Below are 23,744 nucleotides of genomic sequence, written 5' to 3'. Positions count from 1 at the left end.
TACCCATTTACAGAGCTGGGATGTTGTTCTTCCGACTTTTGCGCGTTCATGAGCTTCAAAGTGATAATGTGGAAACGTGGACTCTACAAGGACGATTTACTTACCAATCTCAGTCACTCTACATGGACAGCAACTGATGGTTACAAATTAAAACCATCTTACAAATCATATGACGTGAAAGACAAGAAAATCAACTATCTTTCTGAAGAATTGCCTTCCCTACATTCAAGGGATCGTTTTCCGACATCACACAAACGCACTCGACAGGACATGTCAAGGCCGTGGACACGGTGGTCTTCTACAGTGTAGTCACCTTTGCTGATGGTGATTTAATGAACAGATGATGTAGGACAGGCTCAGCTTCGGTGGACACATCTCAAAGGATGTTGTCTGGGCCTTGTGCCTGGTTTGGCTTGCATCTGCCAAGCTTTCTTTGCAGAAAAAAAGCTGTGAAGTGTTTAATTTGGGTGAATTGTTATATCAAACTAGAAGCAGTGGTAAGATGTTCAGGAACCACTAATGGCTTAGTGTTAGTATAGCTGTAACACTGATCCTTGGTTTGTAGTCAAATGTACCAAACGCCTAGGGCTAACATTTCATAATTATCTACAAAAGTGTTGCTTGTGCAGTATACAGCCAAAAAACAGCATTTACTAAAGAAAGCAAATTAAAATAAAGTAAATCCAGTACATTATCTTCAACTAAATCAATAGTATATAAACATCTTTCAAAGGATTTATGCTTTTATTCCCAAAAAGCCCATCCACACGCAATGAAAAACAGAAAATGGAAAGAGAGGTAAACATGGGTCATTTGATAGAAAACTTACCGGTGGACAAGATCACATCTTACTAATGCATCAGCCTGCCAAATCAGAGGTAGAGCCAGAGCGTGAAATGGGAGACACACGAAAGCAGACACGGGAGTAAATGATGAGTTATATCAGTGGTCTGTGGTATGGGTGAAAAGCGCCCAGCCCGTATCCGACTCAGAGACCCTCTTGAGTAAGGCTGACTCAGCTTTTACCGTGCTGGGTGCATGTGCGTGCATGTGGCAGCAGTTATCAGCCACCCACCCCTCCCCACTTCATTCTATCCCCTCCTTCTCTCTCTCACTCTCCCGTCACCTCTACCTCTGCAGTACCTCTCCTGCTCATTCCTCCCTGTGCCGGCCGGGGAGACGCGCGCTTTCTCGCTCTTCTGCCTTGGCTTCTGGCTCTGCTCCAGCATCCCTCCGTGCCTCTTGCGTGCTCTCCTCCCACACCCCACCCCCCCTAGCCTATGTCTTCCCCGGTGGGGCTTGTTGGCCAGCCTGATTCCCCGGCTGTTGCTGCTGCTGCTGGAGCAGTGGAGCTGTCTGCTACGCCGCTACCGCTCTGCATCGCTACCCCTCTCTGCCTCCTGCCTCGCACTCTCCTTTGCTGGATAATCGTCACCTAGTCTACAAGAGACGGCGACAGAGGACAGCAAAGGAGGGAGGGAGAGAGAGAGAGAGAGAGAGAGAGAGAGAGAGAGAGCTCTTCATTCAGCTGCTGCATTCTTCAGTTTATCTTACCCCGTGCTGCCGGAGCGCAGCGCAGAGAAGGACTGGTCGCGGGAAAGCTCCCTGAAGGAATTTTATCCTCCTCTCTTTGCGCTTCCACCCTCTGTTCATTCCTGGGACAGAGTGCAGAGGAGCAGAGAAGAGGGAGGGACTGGGAGCAGGACTCAGCTGCACAGCTCAGTGTCCCGCCTTGCTCAAGAGACACACAAGACAAACACGCACACACATTTGCAGAGATTGGAGTGACCAGACTGGGGACAGAAGACACGCAGACAGACAGCCACACAGACAAACAGACAGACTTGGTGTCATGGCGTCAGTGGACAGCTCCGGTTCGAGTGTTTCTGGTCGGCGGAGATCAGGGGATCTACTTCATGCTGGTCTGGCAGTTGCACTGCTGCTGGGTGAGTTATACTTCTCTCTATGCCGTTAGCTGCCCTGTCATCCCTCACTCCTCCACTATATTTCTACATTTCACCAGAACATTGTACTTCTGTCCTCTGCTTGCATGCCAGCTTGTGATTGGGTGAACCCCTCTTCTTTTCTATACATCCAAACTTGTTTCCATGCCATCAAAACCTTCCTCTTTTGCTTTTTTCAGCTCCCATTGTTTCAGTTTTTTCAACATCGCTCTGAATGGGTGGTTCACAGCTGTCACACTAAATCCATACCTTTTTTTATTATTATTTTTATTAGTCAACACCAACATCTGCTGTTCTGTTTGCTCTGCTTAAGCTCTCCTGTCTCATGAGACTCTTTCCGCACCTGAGGGCTAAAATGTACAGTGATGTCACAGGTGATGTTTACTTGTTGCTGTACCGAGGGCATCAAGGTCAATAACATCCAACCCTCACCGATCCAAACTTGGACATGTTAAATAGCTGGCTGAGCGACGGGCTGAATGAGGACTTGACACGGTGGAATTTCCAAGGGAAAATGGAGCAAATGTAGAGAACCTTATGGATCAGAGTATATCAAAACATTTGTAATCGCGACAGTTCACATCTGTGTGCGTGCGTGCGTGCGTGCGTGTGTGTGTGTGCTTGTAGTATTACTGGTAGTGACGTAGCGATGCAGTGGTGATCTGTGCTTTTGCTCAAACACTCCCTGATTTTGTTGTAGCGCCCAATAGTGCCCCCACATCCCAACATTTCCTCCTCTAGTTCTTAGTTCTTTTGAAACTCAGCACAGCTGATCTATAAGGCACAAAAACAAGATGGAGGAGTGTATGTGAAGAACTTCATTTCACTGTCATCCGTAAGTGAACTATATCAACTTATGATATGTCATATTATGCTGGTACTCATAAATGGTAATCAAGTCCATTCTACACCCAAAAATCTAGTGCATAAAAATGTTGTTTACACTCTTTTAATTGTTTACTTTCACATTCATTAAGTCTTATTGTTACTTGGGAGTTTTTCAGGTAAATGGTCCACAAATATTATTGCTGTTACCGGTAAAATTCACACTGTTTATGTTGTCCAACCGAGGCATTAGGAAAAAAGTTATGCCCCACATCAAATGACCTTAGCTGGATAAAACTCATTTGTGTTCCACTTTGGTTGAGATTATGCCAACATGGCAGATGACTGATCCTCTTCCGCGGGAACTTCCACTCATTTCTGTCATTTTTTCAGTCACAATGGTCCCAGTAGGACCAATCTGACCTCAGCTTAGCACACACTAAATGCTCGTACATATTGCTGTCACCATGACATGGAAAATGGGCTGGATTTATTAAGATTAAACATTAATGATGGACATGTAAGCTCACAACGAAATATTAGTTTAAGAAAACAGGACAAAATTACAGGTTGCAGTCATGAGGTCACACAGATACAATTGCTGAAAAAGAGCCAGGTTGAACACCATCTCGTCATTTATTTGGCATTTTACCTGCAACATTTTGACACTAAACCATTATGCTAAAATGTCAGTAGCTCTTGTTCTGAAATGTCAGTTAGTAGAATGTTGTACATTAAACAAATACTGAGAAAAAAATGCTTTTTTTTATTTGGATATGTTAACGTATTATGTGTGTGTGTGCATATATATATATATATATATATATATATATATTGTCGACCACAATTTCAGACCATGCTGACCTCATAAGCATTGGAAAATGATCAGAAACTAGAACCATTAATGGTAATGGCCATGCTTGTAATTCTACACCAAGATAAACCACAACATCTGTTCCTGTCAGACTTTCCCAAAGCATTTGTTTGAGTAGAGTTCTTATGTGACCTAACGGTAAGCATCTGCACTGTATTTTTGATTAAGTATTTTTTATGGGTAGATCAATTTCTTAGCAGCATCAAAACACCATCAGACTCTTGTAATAGGACTAGTTGATCCTGAATGTCATGAATAAAACTCAGACAAAACTTAAGATAAGCCTTTATTATCTCCCTTAGGAGAAATTTGTCTTGGGCATTCGAGAGAACACAGGTGACATAGCAGCACACAATCTCTCCACATACACACAATGTATGTAAACTATCAGCAATAAAACTTGCTGATAGTTCACTACAGGTAACCAGTTTGGACTGCGACGTACTGGGATATGCATACATTACATTTTGACTGTATTACAGATTCTCAGTTTTTTGGGGGAAACTCCCTGCTAACATCAAATCAAAGGCACCAAAATGTGTCTTGAACTTAGCTTCGGTTATATGGGTTAGTATAGCGTAGAGTTGGATGCCAGTCTGTGTCATTAGTTGTGTTGCTTCACCCTTGGGATACTTAGTGTTGTAATTAGTAGGTCACCTTATTTTATTTTGTTCTTAATTTCTTCAAGGTCTGATGAATTCTGCGTCATCTGACGGAAGATGAGACCATCTTGTTTCCAACGTAAAATGACAAAAATGGACTTCATAGATTTGTCACCAAAAAGTTAAATGATGTCCCAGCCCTGTGTAGTGATGTGGACTTTCACGCCTCACAGGCCACCTGAAAGTTAGTGTGTTGACAGTGTTTTACAGGAATCTTCCTCCCTCTTCTCATTCCTGGCAGCACTGTCCATCTCCATTCTCCAACATTACAATACTCGTGTGGTTATATCGCTCAATATGCACATTACTAACATCTGTTGAACTTTCATGCCTGCATAAAAACCCACAGCTGTGTCTCTTCTTTATTCTAACAGGCTAATCTTTGCCAAAACACAACTGCCCCTTTCCAAACAGGAAATAAAACACAAATGAAACAAAAGCCCCAACCACAACCACATAAGCACTTAAGGGAAAATAAGATGAGAATCTGAGGATAAGAAGTTCTGCCTCACTACTTAACTGAGAATATACAGCACATCATTTTATGAAAATCAGAGATTTGATATGTTAAACACAACAGCAATTTGCTATCAGGTGTGTCCAATCCAAAGACCAAAATTATGTCCTTTGGATTAAACTATAACGCTCAGTATTCACATGTGGAGTTGCCACTCATGTTACAAGCCTTCATTACAACAGGACCACGAACAAGAATACTTCATGAATCAAATATGCTGTTCAGAAAAACAAAGATATGTAATCCAAAAAAGAGTTAGGAGTAAGGATATGCAAACACAGAAAAACTGTCGAATAAACCCTGGAATGGTCTCACATAGCCAGACCTCTCTCCATAATGCAAATCCAGCACCAACCCAAACATCAGAATTAAGGTTAAGGCACAAAAAACACTTGGTTAAGGGTTGGGAAAGCATCGTGTTTTGGCTTAAGATATCTGTTTTGGACACCACAAAAACAGACGGGGATGCCTCCAGGTGTCCTTAAGAATATCCGTCGATGTGACACGAACTCCAGCCGTCCGTTTGGTAGCCTTGTTAGCTGTAATAATTTGCCACAAACCTTCCCCTCCCTTTCCTGCTGTGGCAGATGGCTATTAAGCATATAATGTAAATGTAATACGCCACTTTTGGTACACATGTAAACTGTGGACGTTAATGTGGTTTGCAGAGACGTAGGCTGCTAAAATATCCTGACGACTGGGCGGCGAGCACTTAAGCAACGTCTGGCCGCAACCATTATCATTCTGTTACAGGGGAAAAATATGCTCTGGCTAGATTGTATTTCGTTTAAACAATCACAGTGGTCTTGGATGGCGCAAAGTCCAGGAAGAAGCATCAGTGCCCCTGCAAAATAATGTTGGGGTGAACATGTTTTGGTGGAACATTTGCATGGTTAAATACTTGCAAAAGAAAACGTGAGAAATGCTAGCTTATATAGGTTTGTACCATTAGCAACCAGATTGGGATTCCTTGCCACTTTTAGAGGTTGTTGTTAAGGGTTTTGAAAATGCTATCGCGCAGATAGCAGAAGAGAGGAGAATGCCGGGCCATGGCAAGTTTATACCCACAGTCTACATCTGGTGAGTCAGACTACCCTCGCATTAAACCACTTTCATAAGATCTGTGCTGCCATATGTTAACGTAAGGGATTATGTAACACGTTTTCCTAGAGAATAAAGTACAGGAAACGTCAAGAGTTTTGATGCAGGGTAGCCCAGGTTATAACAAGAGTAATCACCAGTAACATATCATCAGTAGTTGACATGTAAATGTGATAATTACACCGCATGTTGTCACTTGTCTGCGTGTCTATCACGTTACATAAGTGTGTATCCATATGTGTACATGCAGCAGACTAAACGTGTCCCCACCTTGGCCGCTGCTGATTGAGTTACTTAGCTGCTGTTGTAATTCTCTGCCCTGCTGTCAGTCATTCACCTTGGAGAGGAGGACATCTCACTCCCCTCACCTCTTCCCCTCCATCCCTCGTGACCCTTTCAATCACTTCCAACACACTTTACCTCCTTCATTACTCCTGCTGCCCCCATTCATCTCTCTCTTCCCTACCCATTCCCTCCCTTCTCTCTCCCCCTTCCCGTCACTTCTCTCTCCCTCCCTCCCTCCTCCTCCTCCTCCTCCTACTCCTCTTCTCTCTCTTTCTCATAGAGGTAACAGTGTCCTCGGTCAGTTCTCTATGGGTTCACTCGGAAATACATTAACCCTTCAATCTCTGGCCTACTTAAAAATAAAAAAATAAAAAACTCTCACCTTGACAGTCTGCCAAGGACACACACCGTTAGTTGCTTTTCCTCCCATCAGTGATTCAGATATTGATGTTTCCCAAATGGAACAAAGGGACATATGATAGTGGAGCTAAAAATATCATACATTCCAGCCTATTACTCATGTACGCACACGCACATACATGACTACTAGCATAGTGAATTACTATGCTATGCGAATCTGTGGGTGTTGTCAGGACAAACTGTAAAGACAGAAGAAGAGTAGAGAAGAGGAAGGGGGTGGAGAGAAAAAAGATAGTAGAGAGCAGAGGTGTAAAATGAGGGAGGTGTTGAATCTATTTCTAGGCATGAAGGGGGGGACACTCCTGTCAGATATGTAAAACATCACCATGCTTCCAGTGTGGACTGACACACTACGTAGGCCATGCAGAAGGGTGATTCTCCCTTGTTTTCACATGTTTTGTTTACCATTATTATTCCCTCTTGATAACAAACCTTGCATAATGGCATTGTGCTAGTAATTTTGTATAGACGTCTGAAGATTATTTATTAATGAACTTAACAGTTTAAAAAGCACTTAGTCAGTTAGTGGCAGAAAACATTTCAAACCTGAAAGATGCCATTGATTCCATCACAAAAAAAGAACCAAACAAACACAGGCCAGCTGTGCTCAGCTCTCCTCTTCTTATTTAGTTATAGCATCCCTGAGGAACAAGTGCTGAGATCAAGTGAGACAGAAGGATTGAGAAAAAGAAAGATGGAGTGAGAGAGAAAGAAAGTGCCCGACGCTGTTAAAAAAAAGAAAGAATAGTCAGAGCCCATGAAAAGAGAGCGAAACCAGAAACAGACAAGAACAAGGAGAACCCAAATGGCCCGAGTCGCTGCTGAAAGCAGAGGAGACGAGTCGTGATGACTACAGACGAGAGGTAAAAATATATCGGACGTTAGAAGACAAGAGGAAAGGGCTGAGATGGAGAAGACAAAAGAGCAAATTCAGAAAAAGAAGTATAACCAAAGCACATACACTGAAATAATGCTGTACTTTTAATGCAACATTCAGAGATTGAACACTTTACTGCCATATCAACTTGACAGCTTCTAGAAAACTGTTACTTTGAATTATTTTTGAGGCATTTTTAAAGGGGAATTTGTATTATATGGCCAGAAAGATACAACAGTGCTGACATTATGTCACAAAACTCCTATGTACTGTGATGCAGAGATATTATAATATATTCTTGTTCATCGAGAGGTGAAAGTCTGATAGCCCCCCAACTGTCTGAATTCAAGTTTCTCTCTTTTAGCGAACTAAGACGAGCTTAATGCCATCTTGAAACACACTTCATTTTAACATGCACCGAAACAGTCTTAGTTTGTCTTTCCACAATCACCTCTGGTTTGGTTTCAATAAATACTCAATTGACAGAATAAGATGTGAAAATATTTTAGCTCTCCACGTCGTTTTCGCACACTGCTGATGGCCGACTTTCTTTCTCTCCTCTCACGCTGCATGCCTCTCCTGCCTTTCCGTCCTTGGTCACAGCTGGTGTAAATCACCTCTGTACTGTGTCCAATGTCTTCAATCTGGCATCTGTCAGTCTCAGAGGCTGTGTTCACTGGGTGACTGAGCCCGGTCGAGCTGAGCCTCATTGATTGCAGTAACTACCCCAGTCATCTGAGGTTGCTCTGCAAGCTGAAAGGGTAACTTAGCCCCAAGGCTAACTTAACTGCTTGCAAACAGCAGCTAGTTGCTACAGCCAGAGATGGCTACAGCAGAGGATGGTGTGCATCAGTTAGCGGTCATGCTCACCCCTATAGTTTTGGAGCTACCTTCAAATTCTGCCAAATTCTTACCAATTACACCTTTAGTGGACAAATCTTTCTAGTTAGTTTTTCTCTTGAACATTGATACTTGACAGAGCTGACAGTTATTAACAAGGTGAATTCATGCACTGCAGATTTAATTACTTTAATTGCTGTTGCCCTGATTATTACAAAAAACAAAAGGACTGAATTAGTCAGAAGTAATAAGTTGGATTTGTGTGTGTGTGTGTGTGTGTGTGTGTGTGTGTGTGTGTGTGTGTGTGTGTGTGTGTGTGTGCGTGCGTGTGTGTGTGGGTGTGTATTTGACACACACTTGTTTTTGTCATAATCTGAGAGAACACTGAAAATCACAGCTGTGTTTCATTTAGTTCAGCACTAGTGGGCTTAAGGGATATATTGAAAACACCGGACAAGGAAGAAGGGAAACACAATGAAACATCTGGTTGCTGCAATGTGGTTACACTGTATTTTTGATTGTACAACACACAAAAATCTACACTGCAGTAAATTAGGAATATGTCATGACTGGGTTATTTTGAACTCTCAGTTTGTTTAATTTTTGCTCTGGCACTCTGGTTGATAGCATATGTAAAATGTTTGTAAGAAAAATTAATCAGAGGTTTAAAAGAGATTAAGTGATATGCGATGCTACAGTGTCTTACATGGCATTTTTTTAGATGACAAAATACATGTCTTTTTCATTGATACATTTATTGTAAATCTTTTCTTTTTTTCCCACACTGTCCTCATTATAGTCGCTTCAATCTGCATACAAATAACACAACTTCAGACTGGGACATTAAGTTAATACACGCATAAAAGATGCCAGGTGACTAACTATAAAGACCAAGAAAGTCCAACTAGAGGTTGGGGTTGATGTATGGACATGGACTTTGGCATACGTGCTGCATATAGTTCGAAATCGTAAAGTTGTGTATTTTGTATGCAGATTAATGAGACTGGAATGGTTATGACACTGGATTTTTTTTTAATTGTTATTATTTTTATATCCACAGAAGCTGCATTTTAGATTGCCAAGGTAGAATCTCAGTGCCAAAAAATAACAAAACATAGCAAACCTTAAAATACCACCCTAAAAATGAGTGTCCCTAACTGATTACAGTGGGTCCAGGGCATTCAACACCCAATGTGCTAAACAGTGATTTTATCCAAAATGACCAGAGGGACTCCAGTATTTTGGTGTTTTATTAATACGGATGTCCTCACAGAGCTCGAAGCAGGCAGGCAGTGTGAAGTTCTGAAATAGATGTAAGTCCAACACTGTTTGCACCATGTCCAAGTGCAATGTGATCCTGAGCATGTCAGTGTGGAGAGGAGCAGTTATAAATAGTCCCCAAGTGTGTGAGAGACACCAGAACAACAATCTGAGAATTACACCAGCTGTCCAATATAACCCGACGTGACATAACCAGCATAACCCGCCCGGCAAGCCCCAAATACCAATATGAGATGAGCTTTCTCTTTTGGAGATGAAAAAGTTACCACGTGTTTTCAGCAGTGCACAACAATGTCACAGGACACCAATAATACTGTGTAATGGACTGAATTGATTTTTTTGTTTTTATTTGAAAGCTTTCGTGTCCGTTGAATAGGTCCGACGGCATGACGATCATTTCCAGTCTGTCAGTCAGTTAGAGGTCAGCCAGCAATGGATTTTTAAAGGCCATTATAACGGTGGTTTGAAGCAGGAGAAAACTGATAGCCGATAAATAAATAAACAATCTTATCATAAATAACTCAATAACATCTTAACTGAGCAACTTTCAGGGAAGTATGAGTGCTATTTTGTGGGGCTTTAGATTATTATCAGGAGTCACATGAATGCAGATATTTTCAGCAAAAGTGGCCCTCAAATGATTATAAAATGACCACTGGCCCATAGTTGTGCTTTGCTTGCACCCATGGTTCAAGGGCCAGGCTTGCTAGCAAAACAGGTACAGCATGCCTTTGGCTGAGCAGCTGTTATCTTCAGCCTAATGCATTAATAATTTAATTTTATAACCAATAACCTTTAATAAAGCTCGTTTATACAAAGTTAACTTTCATTTAAATATAAATCATCTCACATGCACAATAACATTACCCAGGATTTGTGTATGGAGCCTCCCATGCAAAATGATAATGTACGTCCCCAAATGACAGGCGGAAGCCAATTAATCTGCCAAACTCTTAAATCGGTTGACCACTACGGTCCGTTACTCATATAAGTCTTTCAAAAAGTCTGGCCACCTTTCTTGATGTGCCTTCAGGAGCAGTAAAACTGTTGCTCTTCCTGAGGTTTATTCCATTTGTTTCCCTATTAAAGTGTTTTGAGGAGTTTTTTCTTAAGGACAAAGGTCATCGTGTGCTGTACAGATTGTAAAGCCCTTGAGACAAATTGTAAATTGATTCAGGCTATATAGATAAAACTTGACTTAACTAGTTCCTTACTTGGACGTAAAGGGTAACTCCACCAATTGTACACATTAAAGTGTATGTACAGGTCTTGGGAAGTACTACTGCAATAAAAGTAGTATAACGGCTTCCAGAGGAAGCTGTAGCCACAAAAGCCTTTATACTACTTTGCTAGTGCAGTAGAGCTCCCCAAGACCTGCAAAGACTCTTTAATGTCTACAATTGGGGGAGTTGCCCTTTAAAGACTGCAGGACTATGGAAATTCTTTGTTTGAGCCATGTATCTCGAGTCATTAAAATTAAAACTAGTATGACCTCTGGAACATTGATAAAGTTTATAAGACTCATAAGATCATATTTTAAAAGAGGATATACTGTATATATAATATGCAGCAACCAGCACAGCAGGATATAGTAAAAAGTACTTTTTTTTTTTAAATTAATATGCAAGTATGTGCACATTTTAAACTGTAGCCACACTGACCATCAGAGGACAATAACTGATTCAGGCCATGGGGTTACATTCTTCAGATCCCCCCAAAATCCAGTGACAATTTGTCCTCAACAAGCTTTCCGGGTGCCCCCTCTGCTTGGCCCCTCTCCCTACAATTGCTGGCACTGTGTCATCACAATGGGACTGTACAAAAAGACATGAGGAGGGGGAGAATTTCCTGGGAAAGGGAAACAAAACATTAAGTCACTTTATTTTGCACAGTGCTTCGATTATGACTTCATCACAAAGTAGAACTGATACTCTCTCCAAGCCCAAACTAACTTAAACAGGAAACTTAACTGGTGCCACCATCAGAGTCACAGCAGGAAAACAACCTGTTTTGCTGGATCAAGTGGAGATTTATAAAAAGTAACGCCCGCCAGCTGTCAGTTTACACTATGAGATGTTTTATGAAGTCACGTGACACTTACTTGGTTCTGTCTTGACAAAGGCACCTATTTTGTTTCATGTTTAACTGTACAACAGCTTTTAGTTGTGTCTGCATACTCAGTAGTATACATATAACTATGAAACATGTTTAGAGAATTTATATAAACACAACTTCAATAAAGCATTATTAATTAGTTCTTTCAGATGCCCTCTCAAAACACTGCAGCATTGATCATGGCGACATCATCTTACATAAACTGAGTTTGATACTCAGTAAATTCACTTTAACAGAACAAATGTTTAAGGATCATGAGAAATAGCTCCTAAAAATCTGAAATCCTCCCCAATGTGAAACAAAAACATAATCTCTTATTCATACTATTAAAAATAAAAGTGGAGTCGTGGAGGACAGGAATTTCATGAGCTCTGCTTACAGTATATAAGCTACTTAATTTAGTAATGCCATTACTCATCAGCTGCACTCATCTTTTACAGTAATCCCAGCCCATCATGCCAGCACACAAACATGACTTTATCCCTTGTCATTTTTGCCCTAAAATGGATTTAAAAAGCAATGTAACCTGAACTGTAATTGACCTGACAGGGCTCAACACTAACTTTTAAAAGTGGTTGCCAAGCTTTTTTCTGTTTCTTCTTTCTGTACATGTTGCACAGCCATCTAGTGGTCAGGCTTTGTACTTGTCACCTGTGAGTTCATTTGCTTTCTGCTCAGGTGTTTGCATTTATCTTGCTTCGACAAAAACGGTAAATGGTTTGTCGAGGGTTACACGACGAAGAAGGCTGTTTGCAATACTGGGCCTGTGTTTTTTTTAAATATATTGTTTATGTATTTTAACATTTCCCCATGAGTAAAACCATCTGAATAAAGCCCTTTTTGCCAGAACAGTGCCTTAAATCTTTCTTTTTTTGCACATGCACCACTGTCTGTTTCCACCTCCAACTGTGACAGCGATATTTAAAGCAACATTATGTAAAAATTGGAATTTTGTGCAATTTGGCAGCCCCCACAGTTTCTGAGTGCAACAGCACTGTCGTAAATACAAATCCCTAGGGGGATTGTAACTGATCAAAAATTAAATTCAGCATATGTAAAGTATAAATCAAACATCAAACATGATTATCGGTCAAATATAAATCAAAATTTAAATTCAAAGTTATAATATAGATCAGAAATATAAATCCTTTAAACTTGATTAACTCAAATTAAATAGCATCAGTATAAACATCAGTAACAAAAAGTTCATGATACATGACTATAAGCATTATTGGAGCTTTAGATTTACCAAAATCAATGTTAATATTACAATTAAAAAATGTAATAGTAAAAAGACATAGATTATGACCCTTTGTAATATTAAACAAAATACTGGTACAAAGAGTATAGAAGTCAGAGTCAGTCTGATACGCTGTCCTCATGTGTGACAAGACTGAGCTCACCAGTCTTACTCAAACAGCTGGTCCTAGAACTCAGAGTCAGAGTTCAGTTCTTCAGCGTTGCTCAGACAGTTGCCACTCCTTCTGATTCCTCCAATCCCATTGAATCATTGTCCCTGTCCTCGAGGTAACCAGGGATAGAAAACAGCAACAACCTCAGTCTGGCAACTGTTGCTGCCGAGAACTGCCCGTTGACTTCTATCTACAGTAGAATGCATGTTTTTGGTCTCTGATGTACTGTATATGTTTACATGTATTTTATTTTCGCAACTCTATGCGTTCTCTCTTGCTTCAGGTGTATGGAGTGTTGGTGGACTGGAGGTCTCAACAGGTAAAGTGTCAACAATTGAAGCAATGAATGGCTCCACAGTCCTGCTGCCCTGCACCTACTCCTCCTGTATTGGCATCAAAAACCTCTACTTCAACTGGCACTATAATAACAATGGAACAATGCAAAAGGTACAGCACACACACATATGCAGGCAAGCATGGGCAACATAGACATACTGTACATCTGACTTATCTTTTTATTATTGTGTATGTGTGTGTAGCTATGTGAAGCGGTGATTCCCACTGAGGGCGTGGAGCCCAGGGTCCGTGTGGACCACGATCGTGTGGACTTTGTTGGCTCCTCCAAGAACAACAACATCTCCATCCTGCTGTGGAACATCACCTTTGAAGACGAGGGGGAGTACATCTGTTTTGCCAGGAATCCGAAAGAGAAGAACCGCAACCACAGTGCTATTTTCACTCTGCTAGTGGTGGACCAAAGTATGTGACACACACACACACACACACACACTTGTATTGACCTGGTATATAAAAAAACACCTAACTTTATTGTGTACCTGCTATTAAGCAGCTTGTACCTTCAGCCAATTAAAAAAGGCTGAATCTGGTGTCTAATCTAACTCTTGTTCAGACTCTCCCTCTGCACTGTTTACGTCATCCTCCCTCACGATGTCTTCCCCTCTCTCCCTCTTTTCAGTGAAGGAGGTTGACAACACTTTGACAACAATCATTGTCTCAGTGGTGGGTGGAGTCATTGGCTTAGTTATCCTTGTCATGGTGATAAAGGCCTTGGTTGTTCACTTCCTGCTGAAGGATGATGAGAAGAAGTAAGTAGATCCCTGTTACGCTAATAAGACATGACATTGAGGGCAATTGAAGAATAATCACATAATGTTCATTATAGACAGTAATAGCTATCAAACGTATTACTTGCTACCTGGATGTGGTTTAGCTCCATTACTACTACACTAGACTATCTGTAGTGATGGCAATACGATTGTTGACAGTGCTACAGAGCATTACCCAGATAATGACTGAAACATCCCCTGCAGTACATCAGTTTCCTTCCTCTATTCAACCTCAGACTTTTCCTTCTGTCACATTGTGACTTGCATATACTTTTTTTTTGTCCATTAACATATGCATTTTCCAGGAACCCTGTGCGTTGAGCTGTTATTTTTTTATGATGATGTGAGAGTAAACTCAGACATGCATCATCAAGCCGGGTAATTGCTTTTTTGTACTGCCAAACACTGTGAAATTTTAAAGAGTGAGGTAGAGAGAGCATACAACATGACCTTCAGTACTGGTACAACAGATGACATGATCTAAATGTCATGATTTGATTCTGCTGGAAATGACAATGAGTGAGTGAAATGCAGTTTCATGGCAATTTCTAATTGAAACTGTTATCCTAACTGGTGAATTATGAGACTGTTGTACATGTTACATTTGCTACCACTTATCAATAAATGTGACAATTTGTAACTCACTCATGTGCAGATGAGTCATAAAAATATTTGGCTCCTCAGTATGACTGTACCTAATAAGAAACGAGGCTTTTTTTATATCACAGTGTTGCCTGTTCCTATAACATCTTAATTAATGTTATTACAGGGCTGTAATTACAACCAACCAAGAAGTGGCAAAGTCTGCATAGGGAGCAGGTCATGGTGAATAAATGGGTCACACACATGACTTTTCCCCAGGGGACCAGGGTTTGTGTCATATGTGGGACTTATTTTTATATTGTTGACTTATTATTTTTAGACTTTGCAAAAATTAACAAAACAATTAACAAAAATACTTGGTTAGGTTTAGGAAAAGAAGGGTTAAAATAGACCCTTTCAATGTTTACCCAATTGCTGAAAGGGTAACCTCTCCCATGTGCGTGTTTTTCCAGTCCTTTTCTCTAGTCACAAAGCTGTAACATCAGAAAAAAAGTCATTGGTCGGTGGCAATGACGTTCCTGGAGCAATACTAATTATGACGTTGTAGGAACAAGATCAACATGGCAACATCAGATCATGCACAGCAACATAGAGAGCTTCCCCAATTCTTTCTTTTCACATCAATCACAATTGTTGTGTCAGTAGTGAGTTGCAAGGCAGATATCTATTTATGAAATATGATACTAAATATAAACACAAAGAGTGGCAAGAAGCATCAAGTTATCAGGTTTTTTTAATGACTTCTTCTGACCTTTTAATTAACTTTGATATGTGTCTCAGTAAAATCTGTATTACATATTTCCAAGTTGTGTCCAAGATTATTATTTGGGGCTATAAGGGTTAGATTATATGAAATCCCTACAGTATACATTTATATATTTAGCCATTATCACTCCCATGTGCCTCCCTCCGTGAGTCTACATCTTCACCTTTGGTTTCTCTGTCTCCTGCAGTAAAGAGTGCCTGGTGAGCTCCTCAGGGAATGACAACACAGAAAATGGACTTTCAGGAGCCAAAGCTGACAACAAAGGGACACCAAAGGCATGAGCAAAATGCAAAAGTATGTCTGTATGTTTGTATATATGTTAGACAAATGTACACGCTGAGAGGAAATGCTGTTATCGATGGACTGTTTTACCTTACTAGTGGCTAACTAATACAACATGTAAATGTCTATTTTAAATCATGCTTGAGATTTGGGAGGTGTGGTGTGCACAGGCCTGGATCACTCTCTCACCTACATGGGAGCCCATTTGTAACGCAGCGTACGGCCTCTGTTATCAAGTCTGCTCCACATCTTACTGGACCCGAACACTTTCTCTACAGTAGAGCCTCAAGTAAACCGTCTCTGCCACCACTTATACACACTTGTGGTTTCCATACCCTTGTCGACGTTTTCTTCTTCAGGTTACATCTTCAAAGAAATGACTTCATTTTTTTAACGTTAAACCCTCTATGACTATGTGCTAATATAACTACTTTTAATCACTTTGCACAAAGCGGATCAATTGTTTGAAGTTCTTTATTTATAGACCAAATTTATAATATTCAACTGCCAAAATACAGTCTCGGTCTACAATCTAAGTTGACAAGCTACAAGTATGTTTGATTCTCTCTTTGGATTCCATGGGGCTCTAATGTAATCCACAACTCTAAGTCAAACTTGGACCCAAACAAACCGGTGGGAACACACACTTTGATACCACAATCTCTGAACTGCCATATGAACTGAAGAACAGCACAAAACTGCTGAGATGCTTCTTTCTAACGCCTCACCTGACACTTCACCACCTGTTAACCCAAACCAGAGGACCACTCAACAAGAGTTTTGTTTACAAATGTAGGCCAACATTGTTCAGTCGAAGTCTACTAAAACTCGTTTTAATTAAATCCAGAAAATACACATTTTTAAACACTGCTTGTAAAATGTCATTTTAACATTAAATGATCAGGTTATAGTACTGATTGAACACGTTAAAATACTGCATACTCTTTTTGTGAGTATCGAGCAAACCATATGTTTGCATGAGGTCTTTCAGTCCTGATCTAACCATCAACCTTAACTACTGCCATGCCAGCCTGAACCTCAACTCGCATGTTTACTGTTGGGTCCAGGTCTGACACACTGCTGGGGTGTTTGCTTCATTAATGATTATGGCAGATTTGATCAGATAGCTAAGGCTGACGATTGGGCTTCCTTGGGTGACTGAGGGATCCAGTTCTGCACAGGTTTTATTGTTTTGCTTTAGATGAAACACAGGTGCCTGTTCTGCTTCTGCTCCCTCTGTTGGTGGGAGGATAAAACACAGAAAATGAAAAAAAAAAACAAAAAAAAAAAACAACCGACCCTAACCCTCATCAAAGACAATCCCCAGACTACCCAGCTCCCTATAGAAAGGAATGAACTTAATCATGCTGCTTCTAACAAATAACCAATGCATTTTTAGCATGTGCGCATTTTATATAACTTCATATAAGTATATGTTGTCTAGCACCGCGGTACAGGAACATGTCTGTGTGTCTCTGTATGGTCCCATTTAACCCTTCACATCGACCTCAATGGACTTAAACTCTATCAGTGCTTGATTAGGACCTCCCAACACGGCTACAACTTTTGCTTTTACCTCCTGAACCAGGTCAGGTTGATTAAAAGGTGACTCTTCGAGTAATAGCCTGCAGGTATTTATGAGCAAGAAAGGGTGGAAAACATTTTGGATTCATTCAAAAGTAAGAACATTTCAGTACCTCTAAATTTACAACAAGTTGGCACTTTGCTCAATGGCACATCAGCAGGATATATTGGATGTGGAAAGAGCAACATACTGCTTGCAAATCTCCGGATACCAATTCACTTCCGCATTTCCACACTTGTATGCAGACTCTAACTGGATTACCATAACAAAACACTTACACATACATGTATTTATGATTGTCTTGTGATAGCCCAAATAAGTCCATTGATACTGGCTCGGTAATGCAGGAAGCACAGCATTGGGACAGATCACTGCAAAAGAATGTAAAGACTCTAGTCAGGGAATAGATGAAAAATATAAATATAGTCCAGAAAGTATATTTAATTCATTAGAAAATGATATGCTATTGCTATTATCAAATGAATGTGTTAATACCCCAATAGGCAAGTGGTTACATTTTCTTTGCCACCCAGCGTTTCACTCAGTTTAAAGTGCAGATCAGCCAACAACTACTCGCTGTGACTGTATCTAAATATTGTGGCCACAAGATATAAGAAGATATTTGTGTTGGGTTTCTAAGTACAGGCGTCTCAGCACTAAAACTTTTGTTGTAACTCAAAGTACAGATTAACATGAAATTAAGAGTTTGGAGGTAGCTGGGAGTTGTTGAAAGTAGACAAGAAAATGAAAAACTATGATTATTATGTACAATGTTAAATGGTAGAATGCATTGACAACAACATTTTAGAAGTAATCACATTTTGTTTAAGCAAAGAAAACAAGAAAAAGAACAAAATCTTTAGAATATCGCCTCGTCTTGTGATTAGTCAGTGTGGATGACCTTAGTGCTCAGATGCCATCGGAAACTAGAACCCCGCTCTGTGTGCGACTCTCAGTACGAGAGGTCATTTCTGTGAAGCTGGCAGACGCGACCTGCCACACCCTCACACATAGCTTGAATACCTATGACGGCGAAAGCTACACACAAACATATGCACACACATACTCGTGGCCTACACTCGTAGTCACATACTAAGAGCCACTTTGATACCAGCGAGTAGTTCTGCACTGGCCTTGCATACAAACAATTCAGCACTTTACCACAGCTCAGAGTGGGTGCGCAAAACAGGAAACCGTGGAATTGACCTCAAAGGCACTGTGTGGTTTTGGAGAAGAAATTCAAACTCAGAATTTTAATGTTTACAATATTAATGAGGTAACAATATAAACTCAGAAATTTTTATTATATATTCCATAACAGAATAAAGAAGCTGTTCTCAGAGGAAATAAGGTTCCCTGAACACTGTTTGAAGCTAGAAAGGTGGCATGGTCCGCCACATATAAACAAAGTAAAACAGTTTGGTCAGTTTGTTTATTTAGTTTATTCAGTCATGAAAACGAAGAAAGTATATTTAGTTAGTTTGTTTAGGTATAATAAATCAGTCAATGAAGATCCTTCTCTTCTGATAAAAATGTCTTCCCCAAAACTACGCAGTGCACCTTTAACAGAAAACAACATTTCCACACTGTGTTTGTCGAGTTTGATTGCGAACAGCATTGTGTCAAAATGGTTCTATCATTGTCTGACTACATGTTGTCTTACTGGAACAAACCTCTGTGGTGAGATTTTATTTTTTATTCACTTCGTCAACCTGCTGCTCTCTAATACTAGAGTGCATTTCCCTTTTTGCTTTCAGTGGAAGCAATAAGACGGACATTAGTTTATGCAATAACCTGTTATAAGGCACTTTATAGATGTGTCTGGACTGGCTATGATGGCAACTCTTTGTGTCCAAGGCACTGTTCATTGTACTGATGTATGTATCTCAGTGTACTAATGTATCTCAGTTGGACTAATGCATGGACATTAGATTCATGTATCTACATTAGACAGATTTATCTGCTTTGGAAAACTGTTAAATCTACTTACATTGTTACTAACTGTGCAGTGTTAGCAGTGATGCAGTTTTCCTGTCGTGCTATAAATCTGTGAATGTTATGGATAAAGGAAGCACTACACACATACACACACAAACACATAGACACACACTTGCTTCCTTGCTGTGTGCAGATCTCTCTGTAAAGAAGGTACACATGTACATCCAAAGTCTTCCTGTAGGGAAAAGCAATATTGTGGAGTTGATCTGTCTGTTAGTATACTTGTCGTACCTTAAACCCTGACACTGCATAACAAACAGGTGGTTTCATGTAGGGATTGTGATGCATAACTTGTATATTTGTGGCCACAGTTTCCACTGTTTTCTTCTGTGATCCCCAAATGTTTATGTTTTCTACAGTCAGGTGTATTAACCCTGTCTTATAGTATAGTTCCAAGATATTCTTTTTTATGTCTATTTTATTTCCCTGATGTAAAACTACTGAAAAATCTCCATGTCAAAATATTGCCAGGAAACCAGACGCAGGTATTCGAGGAGGGTGTATGAGTGATGTTCTGTTTTAATGAAGGCCAGGTACATGTGTGACGGATCAAATATTGCTACCTGATTTAATGCGTGGATGGAGTCAATATGGAGTTATGAAACAGCTGCTTTCATAACTCAATGGAAATGTACTGGGTTATGACACCATCAAAAGCAATGGCTGTTTTAACCTTTTTAAATATGAGTGTTGTTCTCTGACATAAGCCCGTCTGTACACTCTGACCTTCCATTGTTCTCCAAAAAAATATCTGTCCTGAACCTCACATGAGTCTCGACGTCAGCCGACTGCAGGCAGTGGTCGCTGCAGTACCTAGTTTGCCCAGCACATTGTAGGGTGCTCCTCTGCAGTGGTGCAATACAGCACAGTAAATACAATAGGACTGCCACCCAGTGGTAAATGGCCAACACATCAAATCATACCCCCCCTAGTGGAGGCTGATGAGACATGTCAACATGCACTTAATGCATTTTGATTCAGACTGAAATGACTGCTTCATGAAAAAAAAGAAGTTTTAAAAAAATTTAAAGATAAGATTATAATTTTATGTAACTGAGTGACTTAAAAAAAACAGTGTTACACTTTCCAATGTTAAAAAAATATACGATTATAAATAGTGTTAAAGTTGTTGCAAATTGCATTAGATAGGCTAATACTTCTAGTTAGATTGTTTATAAGTATACATAATCCAACCCTGTGCACATGAGGCATTTTGTCTACATTTAAAAAGGGGTGATGCGTATGTATAAGTTTACACTAAAAGCATACATGCAGCAATTTGTACAAACATGAATGCTTAACAAATGGTTAATAGTTACAGATATCCTCGGTGTTACTATCACATTATTCACAGAAATAACACAGTGTTAGGACTTCTGATTGACCACTATGATTCCGTATAGAGTTAGTATTGCTCTTACTGCCAGAGCGGCTGAAACTCACACTGCCAATCCAAGAGTCTCACGTCTGCTGTCGTTACAACACTATTACGGTGACACACAGCTCACTTCGTACACTTACTCTACTACTTAAACATGTCGTATTGCCGTCTTCTGCTGTGTTAATGGCATTACAGTACTACATCGTGGATGATATTGCTCTATACTACTTCTGTATTTCTAGCAGCTGAAACTCACACTGCCAAGCCAAGTGTCTGACGTCTGCTGTCTGCTTCCCACATTCCACACAGAAGATCAAACCACTGATCTACTGTCGGTGTAGTTCAGCAGAAAAGTTCACTTTACTACAAATCTGATCCACAGGGATGATAACTAAAAAGAGATGAAATAGGAGCAAAATGTGGCATCTCCTTGTGAAAATCATCACATGGTAGACACTGACACCAAACTACAATGCATATTGTGACCTGTTGTGTGTCAATATTCTATTACACGTCTAGCAAACTGCCACCTAGAACTCTTTTCAAGAGATTGTATAATAGACAAAGGCTAGCTAGCTAGAAATTTGAAGTATAAGCACAGGCTAGCACTGACCTTACCACATTTTCTCACTGCAGTCCTGCATTTTAAACAATTTCAACTATATTTTTTATGTATCCAGCAGCTGTAAATGTAATTCTATCGTGATCAAAATAACTAAATTCATATTCACACATTTTATCTTAAGCTACCCCAAGTCCACTGATGTCATACAAACTACAGTATTTTATAGTAAGTCAAAATCTTGCAGCCAGTTCCTACGTTTTGCTTACATCAACACACACATACACACACAATAAATCTGCGAGCCCAGGTTTCCTGGATCAACTTTCCTCTGAATGTTCAGCTGTTCGTCTGTATTTGTGATCATGTTGCTCATGCTCCCTTCATGACTATGCACCACAAACTTTTGACTTGTTAAAAAAATACATACCTGAAATAAAATGTACATTTAAATTCCCAGAACGTTGTTGAGTCTCATTGTGTCTTTAGATAATTCTCCTTTGGTTCATTCAGGTCGAGTGCTGATAATGTGTGTCACTCAATTTGGGACACACTTTACAGTGTCACTGATACCCACTGCAGGGCTAATGATGGGTCAAAACATTATTTAACATGAACAAAAGGCTTCCAGTGGACGCTTGTACAAATTCTGGCACAAATCAGCCAATGGGTGAGAAAACTGGGCCATAAAAGGATGACCGGGTGGTTAAATAAATGATTTTGGCATGCGGCCAATAAACATGTAATCCTCAATTAAGGAATAGACCATATGGTTTCAGATTATTGTTAACCTGCTCCATACAGCCATCTACTGGAGGCTTTGAAGATGTGCACAATGTTGTTTTCTGCTCATGGAATCTGGACTGCAGTGCAGACAACAGATCATGCTTACATATTTTATGTGATATTTTATGAGTGGCTGCACAAACTCCACAGCCAGTTTTTTACTCACTTATGATGAAGTATAGCCTTTAGCTGGCAAGCTAGGTGGCTTTGTGGTTTAATTTTGAGGAAATCTGAACCATAATGAAAAAACTGAGGACCTTCCAGTAGAGCTTTATGGCCTTAACTGTCTTATCACATCACTTTATATATTTTTGGGCACAAGCAGATTATCGGTTGCACTGTTTCTACCTTTTTCTCCTCTGTCGTGTGACAAAAAGTCTGTCTTATCATGTAAGGGGATTGGATAACCACTACACTATGTGAACTGGCTTCCCTTTTACTGTGGTACTGTACATGCACTATCAGCGCTAGTGTTTATGATACATATGTCAGATTGTGATGCTCTGCTAGTATGAGTATGAGTACGAGTTGCTGTTACATTATGAATCGAAGGATAGCTCAAAAAGCTGGAAATACAATGGCTGAAATACAATCTCAGAACCCACAGGCTATCGTCTGAGGACAATTTAGCTTTAAGTTAGTTTTTTTTTTTAACTTTATGCATTCATATGCATATATCATTTTAATCATTGTCAGGTGACAACCACAGCCAACAGGTTCCAAGATTCCTCATCTGACTGTAAACAAGGGTGAGAATGTCTTGGTCCAAATATCCATCATTTGTTATCTGGATATCTGCTGGCTACACCAGAAGCCCTGAAACATTGCCCACTGTCTCCCAAAGCCAATCAAGTTTAAAGTTTAAGAGCTCAAAAGTGTGCACTTGGCATTTTAACCGTTGGCATTTAGGGTGCACTGAGTGGTGAAATAAATAAACTATCTGAGTTTTGGCCAGCATTCCTTCTTTGCCTTACGGCAGTAACAGCGTTGGTTTTTGCTGCAATATTGTTTTTTTTATATATATATTCTTCATAGCTCTCCATTATAACAACCTGTTCCTCTTTACTGAATTAGGCAGCACAAGATTTGTCTATTGTGAGGATGAGAAGCACCAGCTAGAACCACATCAACATGACTGAAAAGTTTATCCACTTACCTCTGTTGCCTGATGACCTCAATAACACCTCAATATCTTATCAACTAATACTATTCATACCGGTTGGAGCAGACAAAGTGAGGGCCCTCTATGAAAGGAACCTGGAGACAGACAACATTAACAATTGAACTCCTGAATCTTCTCACTTGGGTTGATCAGATGAACGAAAATTCATCTACAGCTTTAACATGTGGCCCAACAAGTTTGTAACAATTATGTGGTGGGAGAAAGGAGTTAGGTAAGTTGGGGTGCGCTATACATTTCATCATGTTGTAAACCGTCTAAAAACACTAGTTTGGCGGTGGATGGATGCCACTTGTGAATT

General features: G+C 40.1%; 1 protein-coding gene across 1 annotated transcript; it reads left to right on the top strand.

Moving 5' to 3' along the window:
- The first annotated feature begins 1,131 nt into the window (after nt 1–1,131).
- Nucleotides 1,132–21,939, top strand: LOC311255902 (sodium channel regulatory subunit beta-4-like). The gene is made up of 5 exons (XM_084350580.1): nt 1,132–1,946; nt 13,457–13,620; nt 13,713–13,932; nt 14,150–14,279; nt 15,857–21,939. The coding sequence occupies exons 1-5, from the start codon at nt 1,853–1,855 to the stop codon at nt 15,948–15,950; spliced, it is 702 nt and encodes a 233-aa protein (XP_084206706.1). The 5' UTR covers nt 1,132–1,852; the 3' UTR covers nt 15,951–21,939.
- Nucleotides 21,940–23,744: the final 1,805 nt, after the last annotated feature.

The sequence above is a fragment of the Pagrus pagrus genome (genome assembly GCF_965226575.1).
Source record: "Pagrus pagrus genome assembly, chromosome: 4".
In the NCBI taxonomy this organism is placed as follows: Eukaryota; Metazoa; Chordata; class Actinopteri; order Spariformes; family Sparidae; genus Pagrus; species Pagrus pagrus.
Note: the sequence above shows the minus strand (reverse complement) of the source record. Positions and strands in the feature narration are given on the sequence as shown.